Here is a 20,486-nt window from a genome sequence, read left to right as displayed (position 1 = left end):
AATGAATTTCTTGATATCTTCTGTATTAATGAATCGTTAATATTTCTTTCTTATTTATTTATTTATTACTGGTGTTAATTATAATGCAGTTGTTGATTGCCAATAGCCTTAAATGTAACTACTGATAATCACCACAAAGGTGATTATTGTTGTAAAATGTATGCAACTGTATGTAAACCAGCGTGTCCACAGGTAGACCTTTGAATGAAGAAAACAAGGAACGCAAGGAGAAAGAAAAAAAATACGCGGCCGACGCTGATTGGCCCAAGCTTGCCCCTCGCGTGTCCCGGAAGTGAAAGTTGAGGGCTGGTGTGTGTGTCTGAAGGAATCTGTCGGTAAAATTTTTTGTAGCGGGTGATTGGAGGTTTAGAAAATGGACACGTTAAATAAACTGAAGCAGTTTGACGCTTATCCTAAAACTCTGGAGGATTTCCGAGTGAAGACGTGGGGAGGGGCGACTGGTGAGAGGCTTTAATTTGTCACAGAGCAGCAGCCATTCATACATACAACCTGTTAGCTGCAGCGGCTAACAACACAGCTATTTGCTTCATTTCTCCTATCAGTGCTCAAATACAGTACACATGAATAAAGTTACAGTATTAGCATGCCTGTGGCAACTCAAGGGAAGCCGGAAATCAAGCAGAATAGATGCCGGTAATATTTACATTTCCGATAACAGAGTAGCGATGCAGCTAGCTCAAGAACAGTTGAGCATAAAGTGGGGGTGCAAATGTAGAGAAACCGGTTTAAAATCACACATTTTGAGGAGTTTGTGTCACAGGCTTTTTGTGAAGGACTTGTTGGGGATTTTTCATGATTTTACAAGACTGTTGACTAGTTTGTAATCATTCTCCTGTGGTTTTTATAGAGTAAAACTATTAATTCGAGAGAGGGAATTCAAGAGGTAAAAACAGACGTGAAAAGGCTTGAACTAAATTAATTATACTATGATGACAATAACATAAGAGATGGGACAAGCATCATTAGAAAGGTTATATACAACATATCTATTATAACGCCGTATGCAGACATTTGCTTAGAGACAGTCTTGTTATCATGATGTGTGAACTACAACAGTATTGTGTAGTTTGGTAGGAACTAAAATTGTGTAGAGGATGATTTATAAATAATGTGAGGTATAGTAGACTTTTTAGTCTTTTTGATCTTCCAACAGGGCTATTGTTATTTATAATCTAGGGATTTTTTTAAACTGGTGACTGTTAAATGACTGTCAAAACACATTGTTTTGTGAATATGGAAGAAGAAGAGGGATGTATTTGTATCATCTAAACCAGGGGTGTCAAACATAAGAATCACAGTAGACAGAGGTTCGGCTCACATTTGGACCTTTGTGTTTTCCACTTTCATCGTTTTTCCTCAATTGCTAATTCATTTGATTTTCAAACAGTTTTTGCTTTTGCTATTCAGATTTAGGGACTGAAAACTACTTGCTTAGATTTAGGGAAAGTTAGAACATGATCCTTGAAAAAAAGAGCATTTGGGAGCATCAGTTCTGACTCACTGTTGACCCAGCGTGTCATTTAGTGATGCCAAAGGACAAGACCAAATTTCAATATCGCCTTGACACTGCTGCTTCACAGCAGTGCTAATCACTGTGCCACCATGCTGCACAATTGAGTACATTATGTATATTAAATGTATTCTGTAAATATTAAATGTAATGGTGTCAAAAAATATCTAGACCTAGATGTAGTTATTCAGCAGAAGATCTTTGACTCAGTACTATCCAGTATTCCAGCTGAGCTGACTGTGGTGTAGGCTAGTTTATGAACTTATTAGTGCCATATTATGTATGTATATATGCAGTCTGTATATGCCAGAATTAGGTGATATATGAATATTGGATTACTTTTGGAAAGAAGGTACAAGTAACAATAATGCTGCTTCTTTTCCATGTTATTGTTGTACACGTATTCCTTTCATGTAATCACTTGGTTATAGTTCAGAGTTTTCTCATTATACAGAAATGTGATATTGTGTGGTGTTAAAATGCATACTTCCTCTGTCTCTGCAGTGACTATAATCAGTGGTGTCATCATGCTAATCCTGTTTGTCTCTGAGTTGCAATACTATCTGACTAAAGAGGTGAGTTTATCCACTTTATTTTGATGTCCTCTTTAGATGGTGTCATCCTCCACCCTGTGAAATTAAACCCAACGCCTGGCACACAAAGTAAAAAATAACAGGTTTTAGTTCCAAATCTGCTTTTTTACACTTGTTTCTGAGCTTCTACATGTGCAGGCCAGTGGTCTAATCAAACATGTCAGAAAATTCATTAGTAGAAATTTCACAATTATTTTTGAATGTGCAAATTCTAGATAATATTCTAGAACTAGAGCTAAATCTTTTCAGTAAAATGTAAGAAAATATTTACTGCCTTGTCTCTAAATATGATGATTATTTTTGTTCTTGTTCTCATATATGATACCAAACGAATACGTTTGGTTACAGCAGACAACTTAAGTCTCATACTGGGGCTTAGTGCAGTGTCTCAGTTTATTTCTCCTTGATAAAGTAAATTTCCAATTAAATTTCCATTATGAATGAATCCATATTTATTATCTGCAAAGAACCATAATCATAAATCTGGTTTCCTCTGATACCAGTTAACTGACACTGATGACGTGGTTTCCAAGATCCTGATTGTGTTAATTTTTTCTCCCGATGATTAAAGGTACAGACTGTGGTGATAAAGATGGCCTGAAATACCTGTTAGACTGCTCTGATGAGTCTGCACATGTAAACAGTGAAATAGACTAAAAGTCTACACACACAAGTGTGAAGGACAAACAAAAACAATTTTTTTCCAGGGTTTTCTCAGAATCTCTACTGTGTTTAGTGCAGAAATGAAGACTAACTTTCTGTTTCTTTGGTGTTTAAAAAAACAAAAAGCATCAGAGATAAATTGTTCCCTGACTGATTAAATACGTTTGTTTTTACTGGTGTTTCTGTTTTACGTGGATGACTAAGTTAACAATCACCTGTGCCCGGCAGGTCCATCCTGAGCTGTACGTCGACACGTCACGGGGAGACAAACTCAAAATCAACATCGATATTATTTTCCCTCACATGCCGTGTGCCTGTAAGTTCTCTTTTCTCAAGAAGCTCCAGACTGATGAAGTTAGCATGCTAATCATAACATATGTTAATGATAAAGACCTACATCTGCTTTTTCTCTTGGCAGATCTTAGTATAGATGCAATGGACGTGGCTGGTGAGCAGCAGCTGGACGTTGAACACAATCTGTTCAAACAGCGGTTGGACAAAGAGCTCAAACCTGTCACCCAGGAGGCAGAAAAGCACGGTAAAAGCTGATGTTACGCTCACCATTAAGGTGCTGATACTGCTCAGCAGATTGGACAGTGTGTGGAGGTGTGCATATTTGGTTTGGCAGCGCAGTGGATTAACAAATAATGTGATGATTTTTTTGTTAGATTGTTTTTGTTCAGTTTTTTCCTTTGTTTGTTTGCTTGTTTTCTTGTTGCAGAGCCTCTGCATTGTAAAATTCTCTGGGCATAGTTTTAAAACAGACGATGAGTCAGCAAACTCGTTCCATTTTCCTGCTTATTTTTTTTGCTTCTCAAACATAAAAACATTCCAGTGATCAACATGCATCACTGATACACACGTAAGATCTGTGACTTATTAATGTTTCCAGAGTCAGAAATATTGAGGAATTTTATAGTTTTGTCACTCCCTAAGAAAATTAAGAAACGTATGCTCACAAATCCAGAAGTCAAGTCGCTTCTCGGCATTCTAGTATAGAAAGCACCACTGACTGTGGGGACTTTTGGGAAATTCCTGTTAATGGAGCATCATTGGTCGACTGTTTCACTCTCACTAAGGTGGATATCTGTTATTGGCAGAACACTAAAAATGAAAGATTCCAATTGGGGAAGCACCACTTGGGAAAAATGTTTGCATGGAGTGTTTTTAATTCCCAGATAAAGGAATGCATGGTGAAACTTGTTGGGAGTGTTTCTTTCTTTTATTGTGCCAGGAGAATGAAAGCATTCTGAAAATGATTTACAAAGAGAGTGTCTTACAGTTCTTTGATGTATAAGCTCATATGTATTTCTTCTATAGAAGACCTCAGTCAACAATACTGTGAATGCAGGAGGCACCGCTACTTAAAAGCTGTTTGTGGCTCTTATAATATGGGAGCAGTTGAACCTTTTGTTTTGCTTAGATGCTGCTCAGGTCTGTTCTGATATCAGATTTCAACTTGAGGATGATCAAGGATGATCAATTGGAAATATTTGTCAGTTTCATCTGTAACTTTGCTTATGTGGTCTCATTATTAACCTCAAAATACAAATATATGAAGATGACAAGAATCTGTACAAAAAGAGCATTTCTTATATTTTTTATAATATTGTCATATTTGCATTACTGACAGGATATTGGGTCTCTTTACTGACATATATATATAAAAAAAACACACAACTATGTAATTTAGAAAGGGTTTATCTTCCTCAGAGTTATGTGCTGAAGTAGGGATGTTGTTTGGCTGCTAATCATCATGATTATTTTGTGTTTTATTGTTCAGAGCTCGGTAAGGCTGATGATGGCGAAGTGTTTGATCCCAGCACGCTGGACCCAGACAGATGCGAGAGCTGCTACGGAGCTGAAACTGAAGATCTCAAGTAAGACACAAACACAGGCTGCTCTTTCTGTCTCTGTTTACTGTATGACCCTGTGTTAACTCGCCTTGGTTCTTCTTGGTGTGTGTGTCCAGATGCTGCAACACCTGTGATGATGTGCGCGAAGCGTATCGGCGGCGAGGCTGGGCGTTCAAGAGTGCAGACACCATCGAGCAATGTAAAAGAGAGGGTTTCACTCAGAAGATGCAGGAGCAGAAGAATGAAGGCTGTCAGGTTTACGGCTTCCTGGAAGTCAACAAGGTATGAAGTCTTACACGTCATCCTTAATAACATGGCAGGGCTGTCAAAGATCAGCAGGCTTGTTATCTCTCGGGAGGACATCCAGTGTTCAGAACGAGAATACTACTGAGATGAGTAGTCATCACTAGTATGTCATACCTGGGATGACACAACTCAGAAAGTCTCAGAATGATACACAACTGTGTAACTTTATGTTGACGTAGCTGGTTCTTGTATTGCAAGATCCAGAATTTCCAGCCTATGAAGAAACTGTTTTGAAAGTTATTAATAGACTTACATAAGTAAATGTCACTCTTATTTGTCTGTGTGTCTTTTAATTCGCCGTTTCCTTGAGCACCAGTTTCAGTCATAAGCTGGCCTTATTTGCCTAATGCGGCAATGTTGTGCCCTGTTATTGGGACCACTGTGTGGAAGATGATCTGAGATGATCTTTGAGCAAAGTTAAAATATAACAAGATAATATTGAAAAAAAAATAATAATTTTGTAGCGTTTTTGCAAGAAAGAGTTTAACTGGAGTTTAAAACTCACCTCTTTTCATTGGCTTTTAGAAAGGTTTAATTTATTTGTTTATTTATTTTTTATTTGATCAGCGAGGTGTTTTACGAAATTGTGTTCTATTGTATTTTTATCTGTATTTACTGTACAGCACTTTGGTCAGCCTTGGTTGTTTTTAAATGTGCTCTATAAATAAACTTGACTTGACTTGACTTGACTAGGAATAATATGTTATAAATGTAACTGCGGTTTAAACAAAAACTCCTTTGCAATGCTATCACTTGACATTTTTATCAAAGTGAATTTAATAAATGGATATATCTATGTATACATATGTCTCATGTTTTGTGGTGGGGTTTTTATGCTTTAGGTGGCAGGAAATTTCCACTTCGCTCCAGGAAAAAGTTTCCAGCAGTCTCATGTCCACGGTAAACTGCCACTCCATTCAGCTCACAGACACACCTAACCAAAGGTTTTTAACACCCTTAGTTTATTTTTATTTTACTAATTGGCAGAGCTTTGTGTGTAATTATAGTCAGAAGCCCAAAATACCTTTAAAAAGCCAGAATCTATAGAACTGTTGGGATCTAAGATAAGCATAAAGCTTCTAAATAAGAAGCTTTTTGATGAATTGATGTTTCTATAGGCAAAGACACCCAACATATTTTATCACAGACAATTCAGCAGTGATCTGAGACGAACACTGTAGTCTGGAGTGTTTCACCTGGATTTCATCACTGCGCTGTTGAACGACACCTAAATTAAACAGAAAGAATCACTGTGACTATATTTTTCCAAATAAATTTGGAGTGACTAGCAGACAAGTTTACGACGCTATCATAAGGGTGTTTATAAACCTTTGATGGGTATGTTTGTTCATCAGTCTCTCTGTCTGTATTTATTCATTTATCCAGCCATCCATCAATCAAATGTCCACATTGAGCCACACATCTAAATCTGTTCATTAAAAACAGAAAATCATGCACAATAAGCTTGCTTATTATTTTACATTTTGAAAAATGTAAAATAATAACAATAAATATAAATCATTTTGGCTTTAGTATTTATTACTTGTGAAATAAATATGACAGCAATTTGTCACTATTCAGACTGCTTTGTTGAGAATACTGATTTTAGCTCAGTGATGAAGATTTTGACATACAGTAGCTGGGATTGCTACAGTGCAGTCAGCTGATCGTGTCTACCAATACAGGATCTGAGACACGGACTCACCGGTCAGCGGATACAAAATGTAAATTTAGGCTGGTTTTTTTATTTTGAAAAAGGCATTGGTCAGTGTGTTATATTATCTAAAATCCATTAAGTTCTGAAATCTTCAGTCTTTTATTTTGAAAAGGTTTTATGATTTCACAGGCAGAAAACAATACATTCTGTTATTCGTGCTTTGCAATTAATGGAAAGAGGTACGAGTGACACTGCATGTCATTCGTGTTGTTTTTCATGCATTGCCTGGGAGTTTGACTGAACCCACATCAGGTTTTACAAAGCTGACTGCAGTGTTTCTTGATGGGGGTCATATTCTGTACTCAGAGGTTTCTCTTTAGAAGATAGCTGAACTTTGAGTTTGTAGATAAACCAAAGTTTTTTTCTGGAGCTAACAAAGCTGTTCTGAACTGTTCGTAGCAAGTTTATTTCAGCCAAAGTGCAATTTTCTCATCATTTTACCTCTCACATAGTGTTTGTCTACATTTTTATTCCTTTTATTCATTTCTTCCTTGTGTTTCTGTTGTGTTTGCCATCATTGTGTATGCATTTTGCTCATTATTGTGACTGGAAGTTGTTGTTTTTTTGTCTGCCTGCTAAATGTTTCCCTCATATGTACAGTCACCCCATGAGGTCTAAGACACTTGTTGCTATTTATGCTTTGACTGGTTCATTTAGTAAAATTGCTTATGTGTACTATCAGGATGTGGAAGTTGGACATCTTCAGCTAAGACACAATAACAGTGGGTTAGGGCATTTCTTATTCTCATTGATGACTTAGACCTCATGGAGTACCAGAGCAGGAAATTAACAGTAGCCAGCTACCACATGCTAAAAACATTTATTTTTATTTGGCAAATCTGCCACAACACTACTTCTGATCTGACTCTAAAACTGTCTGAATACCAAATTTAAAAGTATAAAGAATGTGTTTTAGTAAAAACCTGGCTGGCTGGTAAAACAGTGAAGGAAGCTGACGTTTTACTGCACTTTCCACTGTTGATTTTAGTTTCCTATCTGGAACATAAAACACTGACCTTTGTTCTTAAGTTGCTAATGTGAGATCATGACTGAATCTCAACGGTGTAATATTAAATGCTTATCAGAAGAAACAAGAGACAAGAATCACTTGAGGACTGTAAGCGAGGCTGTGGCTGAAATAAACCAGCTTCATCCTTACTCTGGTCCCAAATCATCTCCAGCCTGGACTGACCTTAAACCCTCTGTACTGTGTGTGTCTGGGACTGCACAATTACTCCGACAGGATACAAACTGTTTTCTAAATCACAAGGGGCTCAAACCTTTTAGAGCTGACAAATATAATCCTCCTCAATTGGATATTTTTTTGTGCTGTAAATCTCAAGCTTATAAATCAAAATGTATAATGGAGTTAAGCTTTTAATACTCCTAAACAGCCAAACCACAAACACAAAGAGCTTGTTTTCATTGCCTGAGTTAAGTTATTAGTTTCTTAATGCTATAAATCTAAAAATATTAAGCATAAAAACTCAGTTTGTCAAAGTTGTGCAGCCCCTACTGACATGCCCAACCACATTAATGTAACATGGTTTGCTGTCTACCTGCATTACTATTGTGACTCTTTTCTCTTTTTTCTGTAGTGCACGCTGTGGAAAGTAAGTCCATCCTTTTTTGCAGATTTTATTTTTTTTATTCTTTTGAAGAACAGCTTTAATGCAGTTTATTAGCCTGGTTATTGTTACAATAAATAGTTGCACATAATGAAGAACACTGCTCAAAAAAATGTGGGGAAAACACATTAGCTAAAGACACCCTGAAAAACAAAAGTGAAAAAGGCTCAACCATTTTTCCAAAATCAAACCCAGGACCCAACACATCAGCATGAGGTCTGACAATGGGTCCAAGGAGTTCATCCTCATACCCAAGGGCAGTCAGGGTGTTTTTGCCTAACCTGTAGAGCTCTGTGTGGCTTTTCTGGGCCCTTTCCATATTTGCCACGTGTGCTTAGCATGTACTTGCTCTCATCTGTGAAAAGCACAGGCCACCTGTGATGGGTCTGCCAAGTATGGTATTTTATGGCAAATGCCAGTCAGGCTCCACGGTGCCAGGTAGCCTGTTTTTGATTGCCTGGCTAGAGACATTCAGACCAGTGCCATGCTGGAGGTCATTTTTTTAGCTCTGGCTGTCATCATCCTGCTTCATCACAAATTAGCCGACACCGGTTCTGCTGATGGGTTAAGGAACTTCTATAGTCCTGTCCAGGTCCCCCAGAGTAACTGCTTGTCTCCAGGAATCTCCTCCATGCTCTTGAGGCTGTGTTGGGAGACGGCCTTCTGGCAGTGGCATGTATTAATGAGCCATCCTGAAGGAGTTGGGAGTACCTGTGCAACCTCTGTAGGGTCCAGGTGTCTCCTCATGCTGCCAGCAGTGATGCTGACTCTAGCTAAATGCAACACTAATATAACAAAAAACTGTCAGAAATGAAAAAGATGGGAAAAATGCTAGTGTCCTCCACCTGTAAGACCATTCTTGTCTTGGATGTTGTCTCATTGTTGCCCCTCTAGAGCGTCTGTTGTTAATTTCATTCAAACCAAAGCAGCTAAAACTGGAGTTTTACTAACTTGATGATGTTCTCTGATTAAAGAAGTGTTCCTTTAATTTTTTGAGCAGTGTACTTACTGTGAATATATATATATATATATATATATATATATATACCTATGCTATAATTAAGCAACGTGATGAAAAAGCAGGAGCTAAAAAACACAAGTGTTGGATTTCAAGGGGAGTGTTGCTGATGGGTGTTGGGGAGTCCGGCTGCATTTGTGTAAAGCCTTTTGTTACTTCTAAGGGGACCTATTATGCCTTTTCTGATTGGCTGTCATACACGTGTGTGTGTGACAGTATATACTGTCATACACACACGTGTGTGTGTGTGTGTGTATGACAGTATATACTGCTCCACTGGTGGACGCTCTTATTAAACATGGCTGAACTTTAAAATAATGAGGTCAGCACACAAGTAATGGTGTGAGACAAAAGATCCGCCTTCTAAACACTCAGTTTCACTTTTTTCCCCCCTACTGGCTTTGTGTTTAGAAATGGGGGATGTCCCTAATGTAGTCCTTTTACTTTAGTTGTGAGCACAACAGGCTTACAGGGAGCGGGAAGGGAGAACTTCACAGAGAAGGCGAACTGAGGAGTTGCACTCAGTATAAGATGAATTATTTTTGACTGTAAATAATGCAAAACTACTGCAGTAGAGTCCAAGAAAAAACCACATGGAGCAGGAATAAAGCAGAATCGGCTCCCTTTAAGTCAGCATCATCTTTAAAGTTTGAAAATGGAAAGATTGTGTAGGTTCAACATAACTCGACATCTGTAGACTGCTCCTCTTCTTTGCTTGATGATCGAAGCTCCAAGTTACATTGTGTATAATAATGGCAAGCATCTGTGGACCTAACATTTCTGGTCTCTGTGCTGTTTTAGTCCCCTGACTGTGTATGAGAAGTAAAATTTCAAATTGATCAAATACATAATGGCACCTATTATACTGGACCAGGCTTACAGCTTGTATAAGAAAAAAAAAAGAAGGTATTTTAAATATGCTTTTCTGAATTAGAAGAGGTATTACTTTCTTTTTTGTCATAAGATTTGCTAAACCAGTACCTTTATTACTGCACATACAAGTACTAATTGCAATAAAGGGGTAATACATTACTGCTAAGCATGTGGTGAACTCAAACCTTTGGCGTTTGCTTTAGAGTTTGCCCTGATCAGCTTCTGCACTGTGCAGCTGTCACTTGTTTGTGTGATTGTAGTTCTTCCAAAAAGGTGACGAGTTTGTCTGTGGAGCCATTGTAGAACTTGCTGCTTGTCAGTCCCTCTAAATCCAACCTCCTTACCATAAAAGTGCCCTAAATTTATCCCATTTTAGATACTCCAGTATTTGACAGATATCTACCAACTCTGGAATGAACTTTTGTGCCAGGGAGCCACAGATTCATCCACAAATTGAGTCAAACAGCTGAACAAAGGGGCACTACTCAATCACACAAGCTGATTTGAACACATTTTATTTCATTTACTACACATGGCCTGTATTTGCATTTTTTTTTTTTTTTTTACTTTTTAGTAAGTGATTTAAAGTGGTTTTGTTTCTTTTGCAGTACACGACCTGCAGAGTTTTGGCTTGGACAATGTAAGTAACATTTTCTTGATCATTTCTCATAATACATACTGCAAGTATGTTACAGTCCAAGCTATCTGGCTGTTTCAGCAGTGAAATTTTATGCTTATTTCTAGTTACTCAGAGAAATTTCTGAGATCCGCTAACTTGTAATCTCTCTTTCTACAGATAAACATGACCCATCTGATAAAACACCTGTCGTTTGGTAAAGATTACCCCGGTCTTGTTAACCCCCTGGATGGGACTGATGTCACAGCACCACAGGGTGAGTGATACAAGTTCTTGTTTTTAATATCAATAGTGCTGCAGGAGCAGCCTGGCACTTGCTCTCAAACGATTCAGGGTTTACTTCTCAGATTAATGTTTCCAAGTTGGACTAACCTGTCAAACAACTGTTCAGTGACAAATTGATCAACTCCTCCAAACTCTTAACTGTGGTTAGAGATGTGCCATTTGTGAACTTCCAGGTTTCCGCTCATGTTTAAAATAGAAGGTTGGCTGGTAACCGAAAGAAACCAGCATTGATAAGAAAAAGTATTTCCCTGTTGTGTCACTGAACTAAATATAATTACTTGTGTTACAAATTGTTTGTTTGTTTTAAAGGCATCAAAAAGTAAATCACATGCCCCCTGAAAACCATTTCACGAATTTGAACTTTTATTGACAAAACTAGACTGTTGGCTGAGAACATGGCAGCACTGAATGGACAGAAAGCTGTGACTGGAAATAGTTGAAGAGTCTCATTGTTGAATATTTGTATATAGGTCTTTCCTCTTGTCTTCAGCAGCGAATACCCATACCAATGGCCATAAAAGTGCCGAACGTCCCTCCACTCTGCATCATGGTCTTTCCTACTCCTCCCATGAGCTCCCGGCCACGCATGCCGATCCTGGAAAGAGAAATAACAGTCTTACTTTTTATTCATGTGACCTAGAGTGAGACACTCCATATTTAGCCCCAAGATTGATATATGTTAAAGCTTTCATTTCTTCATCTAGTTGAAGCAAGCAACATTTACACCAAATTTAAAAATTCCATAAAACACATTTTTAATAAGATTCTTTTCAATTATTGTAGCAAAACATCTTGATGCACAAAATGCACTGTCTGTATTTACCACTTAGAGCAGCACAATACTGTTACATCTTATATAAATAGTTTGTTCCCACACCAAATTCAAACCTACCTGAGACAGGAGAAAGTACCAAACATGGCACCAGCAGCCATTCCTACTGCAAAACCCATCATGAAGCCCATTTTGACCCGATCAAAGCAACTTGGCTGGGTCTGGCCATATGGACCTACAGCCACCGGCATCTACAGAGGATTGCAACAAAAAAACAGGTTAAAGACCAGCTAGATAAATTATCATCTTATGTATTTGTTCTTATTCAAAAATTGTAAAACAGACCCTCTGGAATCCTTAATTCACTCTGTGAAAAGCGGCTTGTGGTAGGTCTACAAATGATGACTTGTGAGATTATAATATTTTCTAATTTCATCAATATTAGCTATTTTATCTGCAGAAACAGTGGCAACAGAAACACTCCAGATTACAAAGCCATATAAGTAAATGCACTACAATTACTAAAACTTATAGCATATCATTTTTGTTGACCATTTGATTAGATTAACCAATGCAAGTTCTAGATTGCAACTTATGATTCACCATTTCTGAAACTCAGGGCTGATTCTAGTATTCAAATGTTTTGTCTGATAAAGCTATTCATTCCCCCTTTTTGCCAGGAGAAAAAGCACTTCAGTACCCAAATACATGAACTGTTCAAGATGTTTTTTCCTCATGTTAGCCATAAAAATGTAAACATCGTGAAATAAATCTCAGCCAGCGCTGTCAGTAAACGTAATCTTCTTGGCAATATCAGCCAACAATATTATCCCCATATGAGAAAATTACATGTTGGGTTGTACTCTTCTGAAGAATATTATTCTTTAAGTGGCACAACCAGGGCTTTGAACTTTACTTGTGAATTCAGGTGTCAGAGGCTTCAATGCCTCTGATTTATGTCAAAATAGAAAGAAAACTAGTGCTAGAAAAGCAAGATAACAAATAAAAATAGTACAGTGTATAATAACAGATTGTATTTATGCACAAGAATGATAACAAAAATAACTAAAAATTGTGTTAAAGAAGAGTAAAGATTGAGATTGTATAAGAGTAGTGCAAACTGCATTAATATAAATCTAAGAATAGCTGCAAGGATGTAGGTGAGCAGCTGTCAGGGGTAAATGTTCAGGTTGAAGCTTGTAAACAATCTCAGATCACTGCAGGGTCGTCATTACAGCTCACAAAGTGCGGCAAGAACCTTGTTGAGTTTTTTGGAATGAAAGTATTCAAGTATAACAATTATGTACATTGTGTTTTGGGTTTCTTTGCCTTAAGGTCACAGAGTTAACCCAGTGATCCCAGTTGTACACGCGTTCCACTACTCTGCAGTTACCATCAGCAATTAGTCGTCACCCTTTCCAGCTGTGCGCATTTCTGTATGTTTACTGACTTTTTGGATACACTTGTGCATCGTTGCCAGTAAATATTATAAAAACATACCCGAGATTAATCTGTAATTTAAGTCACTCAAGTTAAAACCATTACAGCTTAAAGACATTTTAATCTGTTGCCTTGACTCGCATTAATACAAATCAGGTCGTAGACTTACTCTGTTCCCTAGCTGGGATGCTAGGCTAATGTTAGCTTGTCCATAGCTTGTCCATGCGTGTTAACGTTTGCCGTTTAAGGGCGCTTATGTAAGCAAAGATAACAAAGGAAAGTGTGGTCTCCTTTTTGCGAAACCTGTCAAATTCACCTTTTTCTCTCCGTGTGGTTTGTTATGTTAGCTTAGCATGCTAACGTCACCTGTGGCCTTGACAGATAGACGAGGCCTGGTCCCACCGACTGTGTGATTTCTAAAAAGAATGACTCCGAAGTCACGCTTACCTTTAATTGTGTGTTTAAAACGGAGGGGGGTTTTAGATTTGAAACTTCAGGTTTCTCGTGAGTTTGAGCGCAGCTGCTTTTAAATGCCTTTCAAGCAGACCTCCATAACCGGATAGAGGAAGAAGGAAAAGATAGAGGAAGGTTATAAAGAGCTACAGTAACGTGGAGGGGGGAGCAAACAGCGCCATCCTGTGGTTGTTTTATTACAACATTTAATACAATTTTCCCATTTATTTCCATTAAGCAGCTAATTGTGTGAATGCATTCACACTATTGTGTTCTTTAACACATCACTGTTACTCCTTTGTTTTAAGGTCAGTTTTTTAAAACCTGTGATGTAGATTTAATCCAAATTTAAATAATATGTTTTGAGTACAGAACCCCCTCCTGTAATTTTCAAGATTCTGACAAAAAGCTTTACTAATCAAAAACATTTTGGTTCTTTGGGATATAATAATGGATTTGCGGTTCCTGGTCTTCCCTGTCCTTAGTGCCTGTGATCCAGAAATCAATCTTAGCAGCCAGCAGAAAGTGTCTCATTTCCTGAGGTATAGATGAGAAGTGGCACAAAGCTGAAATATAAAAATATTGTCAGGAGAAGGACTCTTCAAACAACTAGTTCTATGCATTCATTTGAAGTTATTTGACATGCTGTGATCCAGCTTTGTAAGCTTCACTGTGTGTGTGTGACTCTGTTTTTAGGGTTTGTCAGATTGTACTGTGTTGTAAACTGAATTAAAAATAGTCCTAAATATAAAACATGTCATGAACACTTGTTTTAATATCTGAGACAATAGAATAGAGCTGTGGTTGGGTTTGAAGTCTAGATTTTTTTATTATGTTTTTTAATGTGACTGCTTTCATATTTTAATGGTAAAAACGTTCCTCCTCACAGCATCGATGATGTACCAGTATTTTGTGAAAATTGTTCCTACCATCTACGTGAAAACTGACGGCGAGGTTAGTCGAACTGTCTCTTTATGTTTACTCTTCAAATGCACCAAAAGCATAATATGTGATTTTAAGAAGTTATTTAATTTAAAAAAAACAAACAAACACATAAATTACAGCCTGGATTACTCAGGTTTTTGTTGTGTTTCGGTTTTCACTTTTTTCACCAGGTGGTAAAAACAAACCAGTTCTCAGTGACCAGGCACGAGAAAGTGGCCAACGGGCTAATAGGAGACCAGGGGCTGCCAGGCGTCTTTGTTTTATATGAGCTGTCACCCATGATGGTTAAATTCACAGAGAAACACAGGCAAGTTGTAACAGTAGCTTTCATTATTGCTGACCGTTTTTCAAACACGATAAGTTTTTACATTGTGACTCTGCCACAATGTAAAAAGGTCATCTATAAGACTCAAGCTACCTTCATAGGCCGCATCCTTCGAAGGACCCGGCCTTCACAGTCTACGTGGGCCGGGTCCTTCAAAGACCGGGAAGGCTGTAAGTGCGAGGCTGTGAAATGGGGACGGTCTAGCCTTCAGATAGGCTGGCGAGAATACCAGGATATCATTATGTATTTTTTGCCAAATCTAAATACCAAATAATTTCTCTCTCGCTGTTCAGGTCCTTTACACACTTCCTAACAGGAGTTTGTGCCATTATTGGAGGAGTATTTACAGGTCAGTGGTGCTATTTACATATGCTTTGTGTTATTACCTGTGCAATAAAATATGTATATATTATTAAAAATGTAATCAAACTGTGTCTCTGTGTTTATCCTGCCTCCTGACCTGTGCAGTGGCCGGTCTGATCGACTCGCTCATCTACCATTCAGCTCGTGCCATCCAGAAGAAGATAGAGCTGGGGAAGACATCCTAACAGCGCTCCCCAGTGGCCTCCACGGTGCAACACAGACCAAGACAATGACAGAGCCAGAAGGACAGAGAGAAGAAGGGCAGAAAGGTGGAGGGAGAAGTTTGAAAGCGGGAGCACAGCTCTCCATCTCTCTGTCTTCTCTTAGGTCGAGGGAGAGAAATGCAGAGAGAGACAGAAGTTTTAAATCGTCCAGGTTTTAAATTTCTCTGCCTCTCTTTTTGTTCTTGAAAAAGTCTGGAGAGGAACTTGCGCGTTTTTGAATTTTCCTCTCCACACAGGACAGAGACAGAATCAGAGATTGATTTTTCTGTGATTGATTACAAGCACAGCAGCAGATGCACACCCAGCCTCCGGGGGGAAAAAGGACCTGCGCACCGGTCCACTGTCAGATCACTACACCGAATGATTGTTAGAGAATCGTGGTTGACCCCAGTGTCTAGAGGAATAAGAAAGACAGGCCATCTATCACTTATTCACTTCATGTAACCTGGACTCACTGATGACATTTTATAAAATTGAAGCTCCAGTAGGCCTTAAAAGTCACAATCATGTAAAATACAGTTCGTGGTCTTGGTCTTCAAACTTTTTGAGATTACAAACTCATTATTTTGGTTATGTTTGTCTTATTTTATCTTTCTTACTCTCAGCAAGTTCCACAAAAAGAGCTAAACCAACCATGCTCCATTGCTGCCAACTGGCTGTTTTGAATAACAGTTGTAAATCAAATGAATGAAGCTAACTAACCAGCTATTTTAAGAAGTAACTGGGCAGTTGGGTTTTTTTTTTTAGTATTTTGTATTTAGATAGTCACACATTTGTTGCTTTTGGTCTTTTCAAAAGGGATTTATTAACAAGAAAAATATTAAATTTAGTCTGACTTGCAAATTCTCATCACATGTTCCCTTTATGTCTGTTTCTGTACAAGTGAGAAGATGAATTTAGTGTTTAAATATTGCTAAAATGTAATTAACCCCTCTGTCCCTCCAAAAAAAAGAGTCACGCTAACACCTAGTTGATTCCTGAGATGCACTTTCCCAGTATATTAGTTTCAGTGTTGTTCCTGTGTTGAATGTCTAAAAGTTCAAATATAGCGCATAAACAAAATGTCCGGTGAAAAGATGAAAAATGTCATTTTCACCAATTTATTCTGGCGATGTGGCCTGCAGGTCTTTATCAGAGCTCGTATAAATACCCTGGCCATGTTATAAACCAAGCAAGACCTGAGTGGAGTAAAACACAGGCGTGCTAAATAGATGACAGAAATGTTTCAGTGTTGTATAAATGAAAGCTGTGTAGCCCAGCCCTCAATCTGTGTGTAGCTGGGAAAAAACGAAATGATAAAATCAGAGCACTACAAATATTCCCACATAATTTAAAGACACTATGTAAAGACGTCTGATTTTTCAATCTGCTTTTTTGAGTTGACTTAAAATAGCCTCATGTCGGTGTCGTCCATCATTATTCCACCATCAGAGACAGCTGTCTCAGATACTCACCCCTCTTTCGGCACAGCATTAGAACTATTGGAATTGCTGAACAATAAATAAATTCAAAGACGTGATTAAAATTTTTACTTTCTTGCTAACAGTTATAACATTTAATGCCTCAAAACTATTACTGGAAGTTGAAGGAGTCATTAATTTAAAAATTCTACATATGGCGGCTAAAAAACAGATGTCAGGACTGATTCTCTGCCCACCTGATAACCGAGGAGGGAAAACTAATGGGGATTGAATAAAACTCCCTCGGATTTACTGCTGGAATATTTGTTTAATTGCACCGTTTCCATCTGTCTGACTTTCATCAGGTTTACACACATAGGGACACTATCTGAGTCTGAGGATTACTGGTCTGAGGTTAGTGTAAGAACTCGACGCTATGACATCTCACCGGGTTGGAAAGAAAATACAAAGATGAATCACAATAGCTGACTGGTGGTCTGTGGTTCTAATGACACATCTTCCAGACTGCACTCTACATATCCTCCTCTCCTCAGCATTCCCTTGACCGTTTTAGTCATTCAGCTTTCTTTTCCCCCTAAACCTGAACAGTGAGATTTGGTCACATGACATTTTATAGCGACTGTCAACAGAAAATTGTTGTAATTCGTTTACGGTTCTAGAGGAAGTTGCCTCCCTAGAGGCCAAAATGACCCCTGACTCTTCCCATAATGTGACTTGGAAATGAAATCTTTCCCATGATTTTACCATCATTTTTTGTTTTCGGGATATGTGCAGATGCACTGATCACTGCCTCAGGAGAGGGGCTGAATCCAACAGTTCAACACTTTGAACACAAAAAACGATATTCTTGAATTAGAATACCGAGGGAAGCGGTTGATTTGCTGAGGTTTGTCTATTTCTCTCATACAACGGGGTAACTAAAAATAAATCTGCTCACTTAGACTGCGGTTAAATTATTGTTTGTTTGTGAAATGCGGATGTTAAAAATTTGGTGCAGCCAGTAGCTTTAGATGACGATATTCCTCCTCATCCCCGTGACCCGAGTGTTATTCTCACCCAAAAGCTTCAGTCATTAAATGAGAGGGGTCAGCAGGCAGCTTCAAACCACAAGAAGAGAGCGTGTAAATGTTGGGTTGAGTCTGACTGTGTTCCTGACTCACATGTTGAGTCACCATGTGGTGTCCAGATGTTTCTGCCAGTTTGAACTCCGCCCCTGTTGTTTATTCTGAAGATCATCAGACTGAACCGAAATCTGGGTTTGAAATCGTTGGTTTGGAAATGATCTTTTCAGGCTCGGCTTACATCAATGATGAACAATTTCAAGAACATGCTGTGAGCTTTTTTGAGCCTTGAGTTGAACTGAGGTTTTAGTTCATTTCATAATTTTGGGGGAAGACCAACTTTCAGTCCAGTGTTGGGTATCTTTAGCTTTAGATTCTGCAGCTTGGAACTGGGAATCAGAAGCTCTCCCTCCTGCTGTGTTCAAGGAAAGCTGGAAACCCTCAAAGTCTCACTGGACCTCTAAACTCAAAGTTCAGTTTTCTGTCAATGCAGTGTTGGCCAAAAAAAGTCAGTTGCAAAGTCATTACCAGATTTCCTCCCAGTATTGATGTTTGTTTATGCAAATAACTTCTTCACAGTTCTTACTTGATCAAATCTCATCAAACTGTCCAAGTTTAAACTTGTTCTCAAATATGGTTCAAGTTATACCCACCTTCTGTTTTAACTGTTCCACATATTGAGTCATGATGGTCTTAGGAGGACGGCAAAACATGGTGTGAATCTGTGACTGAAGCTCATGTCAGTGTGGTGGGTCCTGCTTGTTATGACTGTATACTCTAAGGATCTCTCTGTGTGTAAAAGCTTCTGAAATCTGGTTGATTTTGAAAGATCCCGGTTGTTCTCAGTTGTTGATGGTTGTTTTGTTGCACCTTTTAACATCATAATCAGGGGCAGGGGTCGTGTGTGTGTGTGTGTTTGTGTGTGTATGTGAGAGAGAGGGAGAGTGACAGAGAGAAATGTATTTATATTTTGATTGTCCTCAAACAGTTTTTAAAATGACAGACAATAAATGTTGAATACACCAGCTTCCACTGTGTGTGGGTTGTTGTTGTTGTTGTTTTTTATTTTATTCCATCCATCCGTTTTCCTAACCTCTTATCCAACTGAAGGGAGTGGAGGGATAGAGTTGATGCTAGAGGCAGGGTACTCCCTATACTACACACCCCCACGTCCACAGCCAATTTAGATCTAACATGCGCGGAGGACGCCGGAAAGCCTAGAGAGAGGGGACGGTGCCAACACTGCATCACTGTGCTGGTTTTAATATTGTAATGTAATCTTAGTACAATCTGTACAATTAATCAAATCAAACCAGAAGCAGAGTTTGGATCTTTCATAGGGAGCTATTATACTTATTTCCAGCTCCATGGTTTGGTTCTTGGACTCTAGATTAGCTTTACATGGTCAACAGTTCAAAATAATCCTTATTTATCTTATGCCTTGGTGTTCTTGTGTGGAGATCCTAAAGACAAACATGGGCACAGCCTCCATGTCCGAAAAATTAAACCAGTGCTGAAGTGTCTAAAACTTGCATCCTATCTGAAAGCCACCTGATGGTGATAGCTGTGGTTCCAAAAAGACTTCCTGTCTTATAGAAGTCTATGGGAAAGTGGATCTTATCTTGACCTCTGTTTGTTTATGGGCTCAGTTACTCATTTGAACTCATCCCGAATGAGAAATTAAGCCTGTTATATAAATTTTTGTCATACTATGTTTAAAAAATGGAGGATTATCTGTGCTATGAAACACTCAATGGCTAATGATTTGTCGCATCAAACTGTTTGCATGTCCAATTGAAAATCTCTGAATCCCTGCATTAGCCCTATGACAGGCTGCAAGGACTCAGAGATTGGGCATGCAAAAAATTTCAAAGGATTCAAACCAGAACCTGTGAAACCAGTAGGTGATGGAGCTACATCCATCTTTCATACCATCTGTGGTGCATTTTCTCAGATTGTCCTCTGAAACAAGCTGTTTTACCTCCCTCTCCCTTTAATCTGGCTTTCAACTAATTGGCTGTCAAAGACATCATACAGGGAGATGAGCAGAACTAAATATCTGAAACCGAGTCCTTAGAGCTGAAGCCTGAACTTTTGGTGGGTAGGCTTTGCTTGTACATAGACTGGCCTCCTTATTTATTTTTGGCCTTTATACATTAATTTGTTTTGTTTTATTTGGGGGTTTTTTTTAAACATTTTTTTCTTAATTATAACATTTTGACCCCAAAGTAAGGCAAACGCCTGGAAGATGCTCAAGACACACAGTGCTAAAGCACTAAATTACTACTCCTGAGATTTGAGCATCTTATATTTGGCTTCCCTTTATCATAGCAGAGCTGGGATTTGTGACTTTAATTGTCCTGCTGAATTATTAT

The 20,486-nt window shown here is 38.4% G+C and overlaps 2 protein-coding genes across 3 annotated transcripts; one reads left to right on the top strand and one right to left on the bottom strand.

The window, feature by feature from the left end:
• Positions 1–289: 289 nt before the first annotated feature.
• Positions 290–19,148, top strand: ergic3 (ERGIC and golgi 3). 2 transcript variants are annotated; one of them, XM_004548833.4, is made up of 14 exons: positions 290–461; positions 2,036–2,106; positions 3,016–3,103; positions 3,206–3,325; positions 4,571–4,667; positions 4,760–4,925; positions 5,792–5,849; positions 8,265–8,279; positions 10,794–10,825; positions 10,982–11,078; positions 14,662–14,726; positions 14,888–15,024; positions 15,336–15,391; positions 15,511–19,148. In XM_004548833.4, exons 1-14 carry the CDS (start codon positions 374–376, stop codon positions 15,588–15,590), a joined length of 1,170 nt encoding a protein of 389 aa, XP_004548890.1. In that variant the 5' UTR covers positions 290–373; the 3' UTR covers positions 15,591–19,148. The 2 variants fall into 2 exon arrangements, with proteins under 2 accessions (XP_004548890.1, XP_004548891.1); XM_004548834.4 differs by lacking the exon at positions 8,265–8,279.
• Positions 11,449–13,926, bottom strand: romo1 (reactive oxygen species modulator 1). Its single transcript, XM_004548832.5, has 3 exons — positions 13,767–13,926; positions 12,000–12,130; positions 11,449–11,702 (listed from the first exon to the last, which is right to left on the bottom strand). Exons 2-3 carry the CDS (start codon positions 12,128–12,130, stop codon positions 11,594–11,596), a joined length of 240 nt encoding a protein of 79 aa, XP_004548889.1. The 5' UTR covers positions 13,767–13,926; the 3' UTR covers positions 11,449–11,593.
• Positions 19,149–20,486: the final 1,338 nt, after the last annotated feature.

The sequence above is a fragment of the Maylandia zebra genome, linkage group LG5 (genome assembly GCF_041146795.1).
Source record: "Maylandia zebra isolate NMK-2024a linkage group LG5, Mzebra_GT3a, whole genome shotgun sequence".
Taxonomy (NCBI): domain Eukaryota; kingdom Metazoa; phylum Chordata; class Actinopteri; order Cichliformes; family Cichlidae; genus Maylandia; species Maylandia zebra.
Note: the sequence above shows the minus strand (reverse complement) of the source record. Positions and strands in the feature narration are given on the sequence as shown.